At 38.0% G+C, this 18,038-nt stretch overlaps 1 protein-coding gene across 4 annotated transcripts in view; it reads left to right on the top strand.

Moving 5' to 3' along the window:
• The first annotated feature begins 9,015 nt into the window (after positions 1-9,015).
• The window catches only part of NCAPG2 (non-SMC condensin II complex subunit G2), a 57,022-nt gene continuing 47,999 nt past the window's right edge, over positions 9,016-18,038 (top strand). For all 4 annotated transcript variants that reach the window (XR_011323746.1, XR_011323747.1, XR_011323748.1 and 1 more), the window contains exons 1-6: positions 9,016-9,358; positions 10,073-10,167; positions 13,015-13,206; positions 14,233-14,347; positions 14,857-15,014; positions 15,897-16,031. Coding sequence is in view for 1 of the 4 variants with exons in the window: in XM_069778185.1 (XP_069634286.1) it covers positions 10,093-10,167; positions 13,015-13,206; positions 14,233-14,347; positions 14,857-15,014; positions 15,897-16,031 (675 nt within the window). In the remaining 3 variants the exon portion in view is untranslated. The remainder of the gene's footprint in view (positions 9,359-10,072; positions 10,168-13,014; positions 13,207-14,232; positions 14,348-14,856; positions 15,015-15,896; positions 16,032-18,038) is intronic.

Raw genomic sequence — 18,038 nt, forward strand, 5'->3', positions numbered from 1 at the left:
TTTCCTGTCCTTCCACCTGCTTGGTAAGGTAGATATTGATACAGAATGCAGCTACATACTGCATAAATAAGAGAGGCATTGGATCCTCTATTACAGAAAAACAGCCATAGAAATGATGCTATTTGCATTAAACATTAGCTTATAATTAATTATAATACCATAATTATGATACCTCTTCCCTTAAACAACTACAACTTGTCTGAATTCCTAGTAGTCAGTTTTCATCAGCCATAAATAAAAGCTGCAGAAGTTCATCACCTAGTCACTACTGCATTTAGAAGGGACCCCACTGGATAATCTTTATCAATACTAACTACAAAATTATGTTAAGTTTTGGGTTTCTTTTTCCTAGGGGAGATATCTTCCTTTTTTAGCAGAATAAAGGGCTTCTGCTAATGAATGGGAAGGCAGCTAAAGCCAAGTAAAAGCATGCCCATCGTTCATAACTCCCTCATGGCAAGGTGTTTCCGGATGGCACGCTTCCTGGCAGTGCCAGTACTGATCAGGTGTCTGCATTTTCCAGACTTGGATCAAAATCAAACCGTCCATTCAGTCCCGCAAGACGGGCAGTAACTGGATCAGTGCCTGCAAAAGAACACTGCCTACGTATCCACAAGACCTTGTTAAGAGAGCAGAAATAATTGTGCAAGACACTCTTGCAGATGGATTTGTTATTACTTCGATGGGCTCAGCCAAGCCTAGATTTTTTTCTTCACGTTTGCCGTGCTGTTTAAACTGGTTTGGACCATCACTCAGTTCATCCTGTCTCCATCTAAAAGCAGTGTTTGCCAATACAGTTACCGATGTGGTTATTTTAGGTATTTTCTCAGCTAAGAGCTGAATACAAAATTGGTTTCCTATGAGGCTTCTGTTTTAATCAGTTTATTTATATTCTCCCCCCAAAACCTTTGAATGTTGGATGGTACCTTTGATATTTGGTAGAAAGAACCAAAACTTCAGACAGTCCCAGACCTATCTGTGGCTGTAGCTGGTTGCTGAAGGAGTCAGGCTATTTAATCACAAATGGTGTTTTTATACATCTTAACAAAGTGTCTCACTTTATTATTGTATGTTCTCCTACTGATTTGTAAGGCGGTCAGGCTCTGAGCAATATTCTCAGCCGCCTTCTGAAATACATTATTTGAAAAATGCAAAGCAGCTAAAGTAAAAAATCCACTTGTGTTCCTTTCAGAGTTATGCAGTGAATTTATCTGCCGGATTAGATGGCAGCTCTGGGAGGAAAGTTCTCTAATCTGTATTCATGTGATAGAGGTGATGCAGGGAATATTGCTGGCCAGTCACCTCCAGTGGAATCCAGTTTGAGCAGACTACCGCATGTCTGTTTCCTCAGGTGCTACCAAAGTGATGCCAACCTGTCTTCCCCTTTCTTTGTGTCCTCAGTAGCTGTGAACTTTATTGCAAAGGAATTAAGGGCTAATAGTGATCATTCTTCCCTTTAAGATCCGTATAGAAACAGGTTCAGGGATAGACAAAGCTAGGCAAGATTCCAACCTTTCACACCCAGGCCGTGGTAGGGATGGTTCTTGGCTTGGGGACAGCGGGGTCCATTCCTGCCAGGACTTGATAATCCAACTGCACTCGGAGCTGGGCATGTAGCACCTCAGCCTCAGTGCAAGAATGACGTACAGAAGAAAGCTGTGACGTCCCAGCACCCCGGCTGTCCTGTGATTTCATTCATCAGGTGCGTGGTAAGAATCTGTTGTGTAACTGATGATCAATTTTATTTATTTATTAGCTAAGCAAAGTAGTTCCTTTCAGCAGAAGGTTGAACTGGCTGACCTGCTGAAGTCCTTTCCAACCTGAATTATGACTCTCAAGTATATTTTTTTAAATGTTAAAGATCAGTAAATGTACTGGAGCTCCTGAGGACTCTTGGGTCTGCGCAGTAGGTCTTCCTGGGCATTTTGCTGTCTGACCCCAAGCTCTCCAAGATTGGCAGGCAGCAAGTCCAGCTGGGCAAAAAAAGGAGGCATGTAGCAGGAAATTGCAAGCTTTAAGTCAGGATGCAAAAATTGTGTAGTAATTAAAAATACATTGATCTATGCATAGAACTTGAGTTGCAATGTAGATAATGCTAGCAAAGTGGTAACTGTCTGTAGGTACTGAGTGAAGGTCATTAATTGTACTGGATAACTGGGATAAGATTCCCAAGACAAAAAATGGTGCACGCATTTAATGGTGGTTGTTTCCAGCGTGGAATTTCAAATAAGGTTTTTTATTCCAGTTGGATTCACAAGCTAATGTGTTATTCTACAAACTCTCAGAGACTGTCAAATGGAGCTTACCAAGCATTTCACAAAGATTAATAATTTAATAAAGAATATCCTGCAAGACAGTTGTATGCAGACTTCAACATGGGAGAAATATTTCAACTGATAGGCTGAAATCCCTAATATTTTGCATGTTTTTTCGGTGCTTTCTGGAAGTTTAGTTGAAGTTACTGTGTTGCAATGTTTTCAACCTAGAATTTATAGGAACCTTTACCTGGTTTTTCATGAATCATGAAATGTTCTCTGAGCTAAAGTAAACATACATGATAACCACTGAAAGGGTGCTCTGTTGTAACTTTCAGCTTGAAGCCCAGCTGGATAAATTTGACGAACTGTGACAACAGCATCCAAACGAAGAATTTGGATTGTCTCTAGGCTTGTCATTCATACAAGTGATGGAAATGAAATGAAAGGTAACGAAAATGGAAAGTTAATGGAAATGGCTGTTTGTGACTTGTAGAATGGTATTCGTAGTAATGCTGGTTCTTTGTGGTTTATTTGGTAAATCATTAATCTGCATGGAAAATAAGTTGGAATTGAAGGTTTAAAATACTAAGATGAGCTTTCTAAATCTTAGAGTTTTAGGCAACTTTTTCTAGGTCATTTTTTAATATGCTTTTTCAAGTTCAGATTATTGGAAATGCAAAAAATACTTAATTTAAAAAAAATTTATAAAGCATTTTAGTTTTGCCTATCTTTTCTTTTACAATGAGACTTCAAAGTTTTTGGATTTATACTCATTATTGCACAATTTTTGTTTTCTGAAGACACCATTATGTTCCACTAGATGGTAGTGCAGACTCTATTCTGAAAAGTCTTTTTTGCTGCCTGTGCGCTTCGGTTCTTGTACAATAACGAAGTGGTCTGGATTCTAGGCATCTTTGGGGGTGGAGCCTGAAGTCATCCTAGCTTAAAAGCAGTGAAAACAGGCATGGTCCCCACTGCACTCTGCTCTCCCCCTTTGCTCTGAGACCCAGGTGATACTAAAAGAATTAAGTTTCATAAGGGGGGTTGTTAATATCTGGATTCAACTTGCCAAAATGTTTTTGTAAAAGCATTTAGTCGTGAGGCACTGGGAAATAAAACAACTGGTCCATGATTTCAGGAAACATGAAACTTCTCCTGGAGGATTAAGGTTCTAAGTTTACCATAAATTTAGTATGCCTCTGTCAGCAATTTGGCATAGGTGTTTCATGCCTTAGATACCTGGCCTAGGCAATTAGATTTGATTATAGAACTCCCTCAAGTTGCTGACACAACTTTAATAAGATTAAGTGCAAAAACTTGACATTAATCAGAGGCAGGCAGAAATGAAATTACAGTTTAAGACATGGAAAAGGGCCTTGACCACAAGATTTGAAACATCATCATACTTTTAAGTATTTATTTCTACTGTTCGTTCAAGTATGAGGCTAGAAACTCAAGATACCCAACAACAACAAAATCCATCATGGAGCAGTGCAATAAACACGGGGGGGGGGAAAGGACAAAGATCAAATTCTACTAAAACCAAAATCTCACAAAACAATTTTCCTTTGTTTAAGGACATGATCAGAAAATATTTGCCAAAACACATTGTCACAAGGTCTTGTGATACTAAAATTGTTGGATGCATGGAACAGGAATAATTGACAGGTATGTCTGAACTAGTGAAGGTGTGAGCACTTTCAAGTGCCTGACTCGAAATTATCTCCCCAGCCTGATACTGCACGGAGCAAGTACTGTGCTTGCTCGGTTCCCATTTGTTAGCTTTGCATGAGGGAAGCTGGACGTGCAGCCTGTAAGGAAAGCACGATGGGCTTTGGTTAGGTTCCTGGTCTGGATCAGGAACATGCAGAACACCCATGTCTCAGCTGTGACAAAGCTACTGTTGCTGGTGTATTCTCCAAGCAATGTGAAGTAGTTTGTCGTGTGTTTGTGTATGTGTGTACATACACGTATATACACATATATATTAAAAAAACCTAATATGAATGAGCAGATCATGTCTATTCTGATATTTATACAGTATTTTCATGTTTCATACCAGACAGATGGCAGAGATGGTGTCACTTCTAGATGATGCATGTCTATCACAATGAAACCTCTAAGAGCACTTGTAAAATTAATAATAGTATTTTTGTACTTTAGAAACAATTCTTCTCTTCAGCCATAAAGACTACAATAGAATGAGAGCTGAAAGGAGACAGAACACTTACAAGAGCTGTAAATCTCTAATAATTTAGAATGTTAAATTTAATAGGGTTGAAGTAATCTAGACATGGCAGATGTAAAACACTCCAGTTACATGTGAAACAAATTAGCTGACAAACTAGTATCTTAAATTCACTCATTGATACATGATATTCTGAAAGATGTCAGTGACTTTATACTGGAAAATGTTTGCTGTATTTATCACAAAAAGTGATACTCTTTTTGTTTACAGTGGGATGGATTTAGCTATGCAAATGTTGTTCTTGTAATTTCTTTTTGTGAGCATTTTATAGCATTTCAGAAATCTCTCAATTTTCAGTGTACTAATAGTGAGCACAGTAAAATTACTGTGATTTATAACGGCCTATAAGGAAAGAAGGGTAACAGTGAGATCATAATAATAAAGCAAATAATAATATTTTGTAATTAAGCATAATAATAAAGCAAAATAAATAAAGTTGCACTGTTTTCACGCCTTAAGTTCACCTTGGTGTGAAGAACCTGCGAGACACCCAGCAGTACCGGTGAACTCCCACGGGGCGGCAGTTCAGTACTTTTATAGCACCCACAGCTGCGCGAGGGAGTGGCTCTTCAGAAAAGCTTTTGCATTCCCTCTACGCATTTTATTTCCTTATTTTTTGTTCCAGTTAACAAGGATCATTTTTTTTCTCTTGTAGTGAAGGGGTTTTTTCCTACTTAATCTCTTAAACTCTAAAATGGTTTTGTGTTAATATTAATAATTTAAGGGAAATAAGCAGTTTCACGGTCTAATCACACCACCATTGAAAACTGACAGTTGCGTTTGAATAAAGGATGGTGTGATTGGCAGTATTACCTTCAGGCAAGGGGAGATCTGGAGAAGTGGAATAGTGTGAAACTTCATCTCTCTCCCATGCTGTTCGGATTATTCATCAAAGTATGTGAAGATCAAAAAAAAAAATCAAGGGAAATGAATGCATGTAAATTATTAACAGGCTGCCTCAGAGGATGAGCAGATTTCGTGGATACCATTTTAACTATAGAAAATTTTATTACACATACAGATGAAAAGAAATAGGAGTAACAATTCTAACCTGTTAGCGGATACTGTGTACAATAATCTCATCAGAAACTATTGTCTAGAAAATAACATTGTAAATATGAAAAAAAGTGCTAAGAAAGCATCTGATATTCAGGGATTTACTTGTTTATTTTTTTACAAAGCATCTGACATTCAGGGAATTACTTGTTTATTTTTTTTACAAGTATTTATAATGTTGAGTCATATAGGTTAAAACAGAATACTTGCTATAGTCCAAATGACGATGTTCTTGTGAGAGACACTCGTAATTGAGATCTCTTATACAGGCCACTAACAAGAATAAAGACTAAAGAAGCGGTAGCACAAAAGCAAATCTTTTATTTGCTGTTGCTCAGCAACCATGTGTGGAAGGCCCATTTTTCATTTTTGCCTTAACTTGACTTGACAGGAAAATGATAATAAATATAAGATTATTATCACAGGGTATAGATTATTTTGAACAGATGAACAGATATGTCAAAAAGAGGCATATAATTTGGTACTCTTGAAAGGGAGAACATTAGAGAAACTGAAAAAAGAGTTGTAGCTTTGTTATTAGCTTGCATTCCATGCACAATTCTTGAAAAAAAACCTACAAAAAGCTATTCTACCTCTCTGGTTTCTCTATGTGGTCCTTTAAAATGAATCATTTGGTGTTACTCAGTCTGTTGTTATCTGTGTCAACTTCTAGTTTCAATACTATGAAAAAATCATTCTGTGGTTGCTATGCAACACAAATGATAAGCTAAAATATGTTTTAGTTCGTTTGCTAAATGAATATGTGCCTGACTAAATAAACAGTAACCAGGTGACTAATGTAGCATCTAATTAAAAGACTAATCAAGGTATTAATGACACATTCAGTCCACACAAGACATGATAAATAAACCCATCAGTTTGGATCTAAAATGGCAAAGATTTTTAACATACGCAGAAAGGATAGACATTAGCATAATGTATAAATGTCAGTTTTCATACTTTATTTGCTTTTACTATTCTACGGGTATGATGCTTCATCATACAACTTATTTCAAGCAAACTGTTCCACAGGCTTCTTGCGCTTAGCTGAATACCTAACTTAAGAAATATGTCAAGTCAAGTCCATAGGATCTGAAACAACCCTAATTCTTGGTCCTTCTTTATTATAGAGCAGAAAAATGCTCCATTCTTTTGGTAGTCTGCTTCTGGAAGTCAATGCCTGCTAGCTGTCACATTGCAGGGATTTGGGTTGGAGGACAGATGCAATTTCAGGTGATTGTCCAAGGATCTGTCTCTCCCAGGACCTTTCTCTGTGGTTGCTGGTAGGTAGATGTTCGTAATTTGCTGGATTGCCTTTTTCACACTTAAAAGGAGACAGGCCTTTGTCTAGATGGAAATATGATGTGAGAAGGTATGTGTGTGTTTGGTTCTGGTGAAGACAAGGAGTGGCACTGAACTGCCGGTGCACAGTTAGTTAGTTTGCTACCAGTTATGGCTGCTAACTCCTTCTGCTGTATTGTCCCTGCCTTGGGTATGTGACCATCTCAATTACAGCTTGTAAGTAATGTAGCCCATTCTCCTACAGTGCCTACAGCACTTTGTGTGGCACATATTTGTTTTAAAATCCAGTTATTTCAGGAGTTTTATGTGGACTCAGTTGATGATTCAAGAATTGAAGCAGTTTTTCAGTAACAGCAGTCATCTGTTATGTACATTTTTTAAAGCAATACAGAATAGCATTATTTACATGGGATAAGCTTATAATAAACTATTTTTAATCCTATAGTCTTCAAACTGTATAAAAAACAGGTAAATAGTTTACTCAAAAACTTCAAAAAATAAACCAGGAAAAGTCTGTAAGTCAAGTATATACGGCAGAAAACATGGCAAGTCTTAATCCTGAACATAAACTGATACTGTAAGAGGTAGGATGGTTAAAGAAGATTCTATTTTAAAAATCAAAATATTAGCAGAAGACATAAATACTACTTTTAAAAGTAGTGAATTTTTACATATAATATTAAATAAAATCTGAATTACATCATGCTTTTAAAAATTACAATCCAGAAAAGTCCCGTCAGATGTGAGAACTTTTATGTTAATTACTGTTGCATTTCTGTTTGTTTGCACAGTAAAGCAGCATATGCTGTACTGCTATCACAGACTGAAAGTAAACAATTTCAGTCAAGCACCTACCTCTTCTGAACAGCCAACGACACTGAGAACTATTATGGTACTGAAAATGCAAAATTGAAAGATATAAATTAAGCCCTTAACAAGACATACTGACTGTTTGTTTGCAAAAGAGCCCAAACAAACGGAATGGGGAGTATTACAGAATTTGAAAGCTGATTATGCTTATGCTTAAGGAACTGAGTTCACCTATTTCTGAACACTGCAAGTTAAGTTTGAGAAGAAACAGAAAGCATTTCCTGATACATTCAAAAAAATTCTTAGTTATCAAGGTTTAAATATCTGGCCTACATAGTCTCCTATAAATTCTCATCAGTAGCCTGCTTAGCTCTTCGTCACTTTGGATGAAGACTCTGTAATACATGTACTGTTCGCCATGACTAAGATTAAAGGCGTAGCTGTCAACACTAGCAACAAAAACATTCTTGGAGGAAAAGTCACCAGTGTAATCAAATAGAGGATGCGGGCTTTGTGAGCTAGCAGAAGTGTTTTTGTAAGAGTAGTACATCCACGCTACCTGAGATCCATGGAAGGCGGCGTACCGTATCTTAGGCCTATACATGAATTTAACTAAACATGTCTTATCCCCGTTTGAAGGCACTGAGACTTAAGAGGTAGCTAGCTCCAGGAAGGTAACGGTAAGCTGGTATGTAGATTTACTCCCTGTCAGCCACCTCTGGGTAACTGATCCTCCGAGGAAAGATGGGTAAGCGAGCCAGCCTTTATTATAAAGTGAAAGCAGTAGAGCAGCATGTCAGTGTAGCCAAATTTAAAACGGAGAAGCACGGCCTGCGCTGAGCTCCTTACTGCTGCCTGGGCTGCAGCTGTCCAGGCGTGCCCCTTCCTGGGCCTGCCCTCCCCAGGGACATACTACCTGCATACTACCTCCTCTATCCCAGCTCCTCTGGGCCTTCTGCAGTCCCGGCAGCAGCGGCAGCGGCAGCGAGTTCTTCAGCCCCCTCCTTCGTAAAAGGGGGCCCGGGGCCCGGGGCCAGCGCTGGCCTCGGCTGGAGGCAGCAGCGAGGAACCAGACATCACCCCGCCCTACCGGCGGCACCTGACTGAAAACGCCTCTCCCCTTCGGATCGCCGTACCGCCCCACCCCGGCAAGTGCCAAAACAGAACAAAAGGCGAAAAGTCGGATTTCGAACGCGGTCCCGCCGGGGCTGGAGGACGCAACCCCGCGTTCCCGCCTTCCAACGGCCGCGGCCACGCGCGGGAAGGGGCGGGGCCCCGCCCTCATCGGGGGGGGGGGAGGGAGAAGGAGCCCAGCTCTCGCGAGACGGGAGTTCCGCGGCGCCCACCCGCGCGCGCGCTCAACGGCCGCCGCGGGAGAATTCGAAAGCGGCGGCGGGGCCGGGCCCGGGCCTCGCCTCCGCGGGGCGGGAGTGAGCCAGCGCGGGGACCCAGGGGCGTCCCGTCCCGTTTCTGAGGGGCACCCGGGGCTGGTGCCTCTTCCGGCAGCGGAGCGTTCGTATGGACGGGCTCCTTCCCTGGGCAGCGCTGCCGAGAGGCGCAGGCGCTTCTCCTGCGTCTCAGTCCGTGCGATCGCCGTCTCCGTTTCCTTCCCGTGCAGGCAGCTCCGCGTTACTGGGACCATAACCCGTCGATGCGTGAGGATTTCTTTCTGAGGCAGCGCTAGGTAAGCGGCCCGTCTGTCTTGCCGCTTCCTCTTCTACCGGCGGCGTAGGGCGGCCTGTGGGGCCGTGCCGTGGACCGGGCGGTAGCCCGGCAGGCGACCGGCCCCTGGCCGATCCGGGTCAGTGCCCTGCGGTCGGCACCCGGCCCGTTCTGTCACACGGCTTCACACACCGCAAAGGCTGCGTAAGGCGGTCTCCCGGCTGGTGGGGTGGGAAAAACACGTCAGGAATTACCTGCGGTGGAGGGAATGCCTAGGTGCGTAAATGGCGCTCTTGGTGCCAAAAAGCGGCCTTGGCCGTTTACCACAGTCCTCAATTGACAAGAGAGGAAAGGAGAGAATATTTTGCTGCCTGCCCATCAGTACTTTTCTCACAAGTAAATGCTGTCGTCGGGAATGACAGCTAACTAAATAGGAGGCATGTGCTGGATACACTGTTCTTTCTAAAAATCAGAGTATCTATTAAAAAGTTCTTCTGTTTTAAGACTTATTTAGTAAAAAAAGAACTGAAAGGAAAGCGTGCAAATACTGCAGCCTAGTGCTGTTACGAACCTAAATGCCAATTCAGATAACTGTCAAGTACTTTGGAGAGGAAAACATCTTCTATTTATAACTACGTAGATGAAGAATGTAAGTTCATACATTCTTCGCTGAGACCAAAAATGGTCTTATTTTGAGATACAGTACTTTCTCTAACATTTTGTTTTGTTTATAAAGCAAGAAAAACCAAGACCACAATGAGACGCGAAGCATTTTTACAGGTTGTGTCTAAAGAGTCAGTTGAAGACTTCTTGCGTTATACTCAGAATCCTGTAAGTAAGCCATGATAACACGTGCATGACTAATAAAATCTTAAGTCTGTTATTAGTGCAGAAATTTTGTGACATAGGGACAGAACCTATTTCTCTGGTACCTGCAGATGTGCTAGAATAATTGCTGTAGAAAATAAGTTCAAATGGTACTTAAGGGAACATAGCTGAAAAAGTTGTAGAATCTGAAGTTTTGCTATTTATGATGGAACTAACTTGTTAATATTTGGCTGTTGCGTATACAGTTTACATTTTTTTTTTAAATAAATTATTACTACCGTGGTAATACTTTAAAAAAAAAAAAAAGTACTCATTTGACGTTAATGAACCATTGTTTTTTTATCAACCTATGAAAGAGTTCACTGCTGTGTGATGAATATGACCTAATATACAAACATATCAGAGGCATGTTTCACTAGTATTTGTTCATTCATTTGGTAGTTTAGGCTGTCCACTTATTCTTTAGTCGGTGTGTAATAGTACTTCATAGTTCCTTTTATCACTGAATGTTTTAGAGATGGGATAGATTGCTCTCTCTAAATGCAGTGTGGAGAGAAGCAGGAGGACCAACAAAACAAATCCACTGAAATCTACTAGTTAAAAGTTCATTCTCACATTTTGTATATGATACTGCATAGTAATCAGAAATAATAATTTGCATTGTGGTGTTTTCCATTAAGCTTCAATCTGTCTGGTATTAAGATAACACGATTTCTCCTAAACATCTTTTGCTAGCCTTAATAAATGGTATCGTCAGGTTAGTTTCTTAAACTTTCTAATCAGTATTTTCCTAATATTAACCGGATCAGGATAAAGTAAGTGGATCAGTTGACTTCTATGTCCACAGAGGCACAAACTAATTTACTAATGTAGCAAATGTATTAAACTTATGATTTCTATGATAGGCATCACGTTCTATGTAATAAGCTTAGAAATCTTTGTCTCCCAAACATAATTGAATCTCTTTTTCCAAGAAATTTGCTAGTTTTTTCATTTGCAGTCCTATGTGTAATTATAGACAGCTTTATTACCAGATTGCCTTTGCTTGTAGCCTCCTTCCCATTTTCCCCCAAATCTAAACACATTAACAAGGTACTATTCTGTTTAAGATAATGTATGGTACTTGCAGTATTTCCTTTTCAATTAATTTGGTCATGTTGTTTCTGCCATCTTCGTCCAGTAATCTATGTTAACATGTCTTGGTCTATTTGGATTAAAAATTGTTTTTTCATCCTTTTATTTTTCATCACCGATTCATAAAGGTTGTCTTGCAACATTTTTCAGCTGTTGCCAATATCTCTGGAAACTGTATGTCACCAGCTATAATGAATATATTGATTAAAACTGTTTTCATGCCTTCACAGCATAAGGGAACATGAATATCCAGATTACTTTTTGATTGTCTAAAAGACCCGAGTTATTTTATTCATTTCCTTTTGAAACCTTCACTTTATCAGGTGCTGTTAAGTTTTTCCACTAAATCCTGTTCCAATTCAAGAAAATACATTATTTCTTAGACAGGAAAATAGGAATCACAGATATGACTATCATTCAATGATATCCTTTTCCCTCATAGGTTTTGGAATAATTGTATCTCATATCATCCCAAAGAAAGATCAGAAAGCTCTAGTCTTATAATGAATTCATTCTTTTTGTTCAAGACAGTACAATCTTAATATCCTGTCTTTTGGATTTGTTTGAAGTAGATGGCTGCAGAACTCCCTGTGTGGCCTTTGTTTTATTGTATTTGTTTCCAGCTGTAGAATAGGATAGAAATTCTGTTATAAATATGTAACAGGATCTTTCTTCTCATACCCTTCTGGGAACCTTCTAATACTTACTGCTGCTTCTTTCATTATTTTCTGTTTTCCGTTTTCCCTTCAACTTTTTTTTATCGTTTTGATTCCTGTTTTTTAGTGTATCTGCAAACTAAAAATATTTTTATTTCAAGATCACGGATGTTCTCCCTGTTTCCTCTGAAGTGTTTCTGATCTGGTAAACCTTCACTTCAGTATTACAAATTACATCCCCCAAATTATCTGTACTTCCTCTTGGCTGTGTCTGTTTTTTCTTCTCATCTTTTCTCTGCATATTTCCTTTCCTAGCAGGTTGCCTACCCTTCTTTGATGCTAACAGGCTCTTTGTGTCTCTGAGGTAAATTCTTCTAGCAAGGTTCTTCTGAGGAAATAGTTCAGATCAGTCTCATAGTGAAGTCTCTTATAAAGACTAACAGTGGCTTCCCATTCAGTAGAACTTAAGATGGAAGTATGGGGTTAAAGTGCACAGGAGCTAGGTTTGATGTGGGGGGCATTTAACATAGTGAGGTATAGAGAGCACTGTTATATACACATTTTACTCCAAAATCTGTAGTGCTGTCCCTACAACTGTAACGTTTCTAGTCCTTGTATAAGGATTTTCTTTCAACAGCCATCATCTATCTATATTTAAGATAGCAAAGATATGATCAGGGACTTTAATTTCTGTGCAGTTGTGGGCTTCTTAACTAAGGGTATGGAATTGTCTCCCTTGGGAATGAAGTATTTGGAACACGAGAGACAAGTTGATGTTACGGGTATGTGATTTATGTTCAGTAGTGTTGCTACCAAGGGCTAAAGACTTTAGTCTTAAAAGAAGAACTCTTGTTTCATGATAAAGAGTTAAGCAGCAGGACTTTTTCATACTTTTTTTAAAGAAATACAACTTCTAGAAGGTATTTTATCTCTACAACTGCAGAGGAATGGAAATGAATCCTTAATGTAAAAAAAAAGTGTCAATTTTAGGAAATATGATGATGAAATATAAGCCACACCACTGATGTGGAATTGTGTGATATCTTCTGACCATTCACAGAAAAATACATTTGATCCTTTCAACTTGAATGAACTACTTCAAGAATTGCCAAGAAAGCAAAAAGAAGTACTATGGGAGAGACTGACGCAGCTAATGACAGAAAGTTTGATGGAGAACCCTGTGGAAACATGGCAGAGGGTTGAAGATAATGAAAATAATGATGACATGGAAGTTGAGATAGTTCCAGAAATGGTAAAAATCTTGTAAAATAAGAATATGATGAGTATTTCATATTTTCCGGGAAATAAAATGGAGTATTTCCATAGCACCTGAAAGCATGCAAGGGTTATCAAGCAAGGTCAGTTCCAAACATCACATCCCTGCCCCATTCTTAACTGACTTCTTAACTGTCATGCTTGGGTTAAGCTGAACTTATGAGTGGCCTATACTATACAAGATTAGGTCTGCTGATAATTATAATTATGAAAGATGGGACTTAGGTTTTTCATTAGAGTTGAGTGGGCTTTTTGTATATCTTATTTCAGTAAATAAATGTTGGTATCTCAGATGTTCCTTTAGTATCTGGCATATACTATAAGAAATTCACTACCTGTTTTATTATGTCATTTTATTGAATGAAGATCATGAAACCTAGATTTGAATGCCCCTCCCACAAATTTAGCTTATACAGAATTTCTCTGACTCAGACCGTCATATACTGCCTTCTGCACTGTATTCCACATAGTCTTGAGAATATTGGGGGAAAAGGTTATTTAGTTTTGGAAGAAAAAAAGAAACGCAGTGGGGAAATCATTAGGGCGACCTAGAGGCTTGTAGAAAATGGCATCATATGTACAGACGACTATAGAATCACATACCTGGATCTAAAGTCAGCAGATCTACACATTTTTGAGTTGCACAAGACCCTGCTAGTTAGGGTCTTTTTAGCTCTGAAATGGATGTGTGTTTGAGTGGTTTTGTTGCAGTTGAAGTTATTAATGGAGGAATGGGTACACATGTACAGTCACTGATTATCTACTAGCTGGAGCTGAAAGCCCTTTTCAAATTTTTTGAAATGGATGTATATTTCAAAAATCTATGCTTTTTTGCCTCTTCTTATTTGATAGGTTTTGGGTGCCAGTATACTTTTTCTTCAAAATGGAAGCATAATAACAATTCAGCTTTGCTCTCTATTGCTAAGGTTTGTTTCTTGTTGTAATTATCTTCTGAGTGTAAAATAAAGTGCAGAATTGTTTCCTCAACGTTCCTTTCTTTCAGAAACAAACTGTAGCTGTGATCCAAGGAGTGACAGCTGTAGTTACTGCTTCCATACCTGCAGTGGATGAAACTGTAAACTACAAAGCTCTTCTAGAATGTGTTTTTATATTAAATGGTGCGTACTTACCTGTTATAGTATACAACTTTATACCATTATACTGTTTTTTTAGCAGATGAGTATACTAGGGTTTTTTGTTTGACCTGACTGGCCTATGGAACAGAATTTACAGGAGAAAAGTTGGTACGGATTTGAACTCTTACTTATGAGAGAAAATTAAGGGAGCATTTAAAAATCAGTTACACAATCTAGAAGTTGGAACTTAAATAGTTTTCTTTCTCCCAATCACTGTCCACCCAATGATAGGTAACTTCCCTTATTCTGTGGCTTATATTACTTTTAAGGCAAAACTTAAGATTCCATTGTTACTGATCCAAAAACTCGGCCAAAATCTTAGAGTTAACAAAGCTGCCTAAAATACCCACAGTGAGAATAAGGCATCAAGCTGTGTAAATGTGGCAAGAGCTGGTTGACATTGTGAGGTTTAGTTAGTGTACTAACAGACTAGTGTTTTACAGGAATAACTTGATTTATTGCAGTAAATAATTGTTTTATTACTGTTGTAGGTGTTCTTCCTGCATTACCTGAATCTGAAAAAGTCCTAAAGGGCGCTATCCAACGTGTATGTGAAATGTGGTGGGAGAAAGGACTGGAAGGGAAGGAGCAGCTAGGGAAGACTCTATTTATCATTCTGCTAAAAAAAAGCCTGAATAAAGCTGCTACGGTATGCTGAAGCTATATTGACTTTTAGATTATTACTGAATATTCCAAGGAAGATTATCCCTCTAAAATATCTTTTATTTCAAGTTAACTTGTTTTCCATGTCCTAGTGCTTCTCAATTAATAAAACCTAAGATATATGTTGGTTACGAAGTGTCTTTTTGGTGTTGATTGCATAAGCAGCATATGAGAATGTTGCCTTCTCTAGAACAAACTTTAAAGATTTTTGGCATCAGTTTCACATGAGAACTGGGGTTTTTTACTTTATTATTATTTCTTCACTTATTTCTAAAGTTCAATGACCAAGATTTCAATAGCAATAACTCTTTTAGTTAATTTTTTTAGAGTTTTAGGGGTTTAAGTACTATGTTCAGCTACTTATAGAGACTTCTTATGTGGGAAGCTTCATTTTCTGTTACTCTGTATCTCTCTGAAAATAATTTCTCTTTTTCTTTATTAACGGGCTGAAATTCTTTTTTTAAATGTGAGGTACTTAGAGTATTGTGGCATACGACTTTTGCCCTAACCCAATAAACATCTCCTTACTTATTTCTGGGTTTTTTTCCCCTGTTAATTGCTTTCATTTTATAAAGTTTCAAAAGTGCAATGATACAGTTTTCATCTATTTTACATGAAACAGCAGCTTTCTTTCTGTACTTGAGCATGTCTTCAGTTGTTGGAAGTCAGTATTTCTGCAGTTACACGTATTTTTGTAATTTTTCCCAGTGATGTGGTGAAAGTCAATTAATTAGTGTTTGTAATTTTACAATCTGAAAATCTTCTGTCTGTAACAATGCATTTCAAACTCATGTAAAATCCTTTAAATGCTTCTTCACATTAAAGCTATACTTACTTCACTATAATGTTGCCTTTTTTTTCCTGTCAGGGTGCAGATGTAGTTCGTATATGGAATCAACATCAGATATTACTTTGTTTTGATTATGACTCAGAGGAGAGTGATGAAGTCAAGGACTTGTTGCTTCAATGTTTTATAAGTGTAAAACACATTAAAAAAGAAGAGGTAGGCAAACTTTTATCTTACTGTGATTTTACGTGACTGGGCTTTGGTTACTTTTAACGATTTTGCATTAAGCCTTTTTTTACAGTACAGTAAGTAGCAATACAAGACAAATCAGCTCTGACTCCAAGCTATAAATGGCTGATATTCTGTTTCATTTGGAAAACCCTTTATTCTATTCCAGACTAAAGTGTAAAAGTATATGTCTAAATCATCACTCAAGTCCTTGTATCCTGAGGTAATAAGAACCAACTGCTTTGCTTCCAGTGCATGTCCCTCAATACTTAAAACCATTCCCTGGTATAATTCTCTTCTTCTATAGCAGTTTTTCTTTTATTGGAGACAGATAACTGTAGCAAAATAATTTCCCTTCTTAGTGATTCCATTTAGAAGATTACATTGCCATAGTCTGTTTTAAAAGTAGCAAAAGAATCCAACTTTACAGCAAAATGAGAATTATTTTATTTGACTACCTACATTTCTCTCAGTGAAGAATTGCTGTGTTGTAGTTTTTAGTTTATGCCTGTGCATCAAGATAGTAGTATCCAAGCTTTTTTTTCTGTTTAGGTGACAAGACAACCTGACATTGGTTCTGAAGTTCTAACTCCTCCTTGCTTGTTTAAAATATATATATATTCCCTTTCATGGGATATATGAACTTCTGTCATAAAATGAACTCTGAGATTGCTGCATGATTGTGGCAGTATGGGGATATGGCATTTTAAAAATGGTGGTAGCAAATGAGTTAGGTTAAATGTTTGATAGACCAGGTTTTGGATACCTGACACTAAGGTGATTTTCTTTGTTACTTATACATTGTATTTTAAGATGTTTTCGTTTTGACTAAAATTGGGATGTACTAAGGCAATGTGAGAGTTGGGAAAGGAAGGAGAGAAAGCAAGGGTAGAAAGAGGGAAGACGGGTAAGACTTTATTGACTGATTTTGCATTTAGTTTTATGTCCTTGGTGTATTTCATTTTAGGTAATTTTTTGTCCTCTTGAAAAAGTGTGTACCTGTATGTGTTCTTTGTCACAGTGCTTAAAATGCCTTAGCTATATTTGACTCTGTATTAATTACTTTCTTCTGTTTTACTTGAATCCACTGCATCTCATTAATATTTTATAATCATATAGACACAGTAAATAATTGGGAATTATATATGTAAAATGAAGCTTCTATCTAGGTTTCAGAAGCAATGTCTTGTAGTTATGTTCTTCTTCCATATCTTGTGAGATTTTTATTATAACACATGTTAATTATTACAGAGATTTTCTAAAGAAAGTTGTACCTTGAATCTTTAGGTGAAACACAGCTTTCAGAATAAAAGTTTTGTTTTGATTTTTTTTTTTTATTATTATTTTGGGAAAAAAGCAGTGATAATCAGACTTGGTACTGAATCTTTTTCCTGGCATATCAAAACACATCCCCTTTGCTCCACAAGAATATGCAGATTTGGTCACACTTCACACATTTACTTTTCTGCCCAAGCTTTTGCTCTTCCCAGTGATTTCTGGTCTCTTGACATTTTGTCATATTTTCTTCTTCATATTCCTATCTCTTTCTAGGTAGATATAGAGAGCGCCTTACTGCTCTCTTTGCTCTGGCATATGATTGTTAGTGGTTTAAATCCTTAATCCTGAATCTTTAGCTTTATGGCTAGAAGGATGGACTGAAAGTAGCAGCTCCCAGCTGGGAGTTGAATTTGCATTCTATTAGACCATCCATTTCTTTCTGATAAAGGTGAAGGATCTAAACCACTGTTCACAAATATAGACTCTTATTGATTATGTCTAATCTTCTCATCAGTTCTTGCCATTGAATTACTAGTATTGCCTGCCAGGCATCAATTCAGAGTGCTGAAAACTTTGAGTGGGCTTGGGGAGCTTTCTTAATTTCAGTTAATACCTTTTTAATATTATTCAGGTCTGTTTGTTAGTCTAAACCTCTTTACAAAAAGCTACAAGGGCTGTCAGCACAGCTGACAGGTCCATAGTCATTGTTGCCAGATC

Source organism: Haliaeetus albicilla, chromosome 2, assembly GCF_947461875.1.
Source record: "Haliaeetus albicilla chromosome 2, bHalAlb1.1, whole genome shotgun sequence".
Lineage (NCBI taxonomy): Eukaryota > Metazoa > Chordata > Aves > Accipitriformes > Accipitridae > Haliaeetus > Haliaeetus albicilla.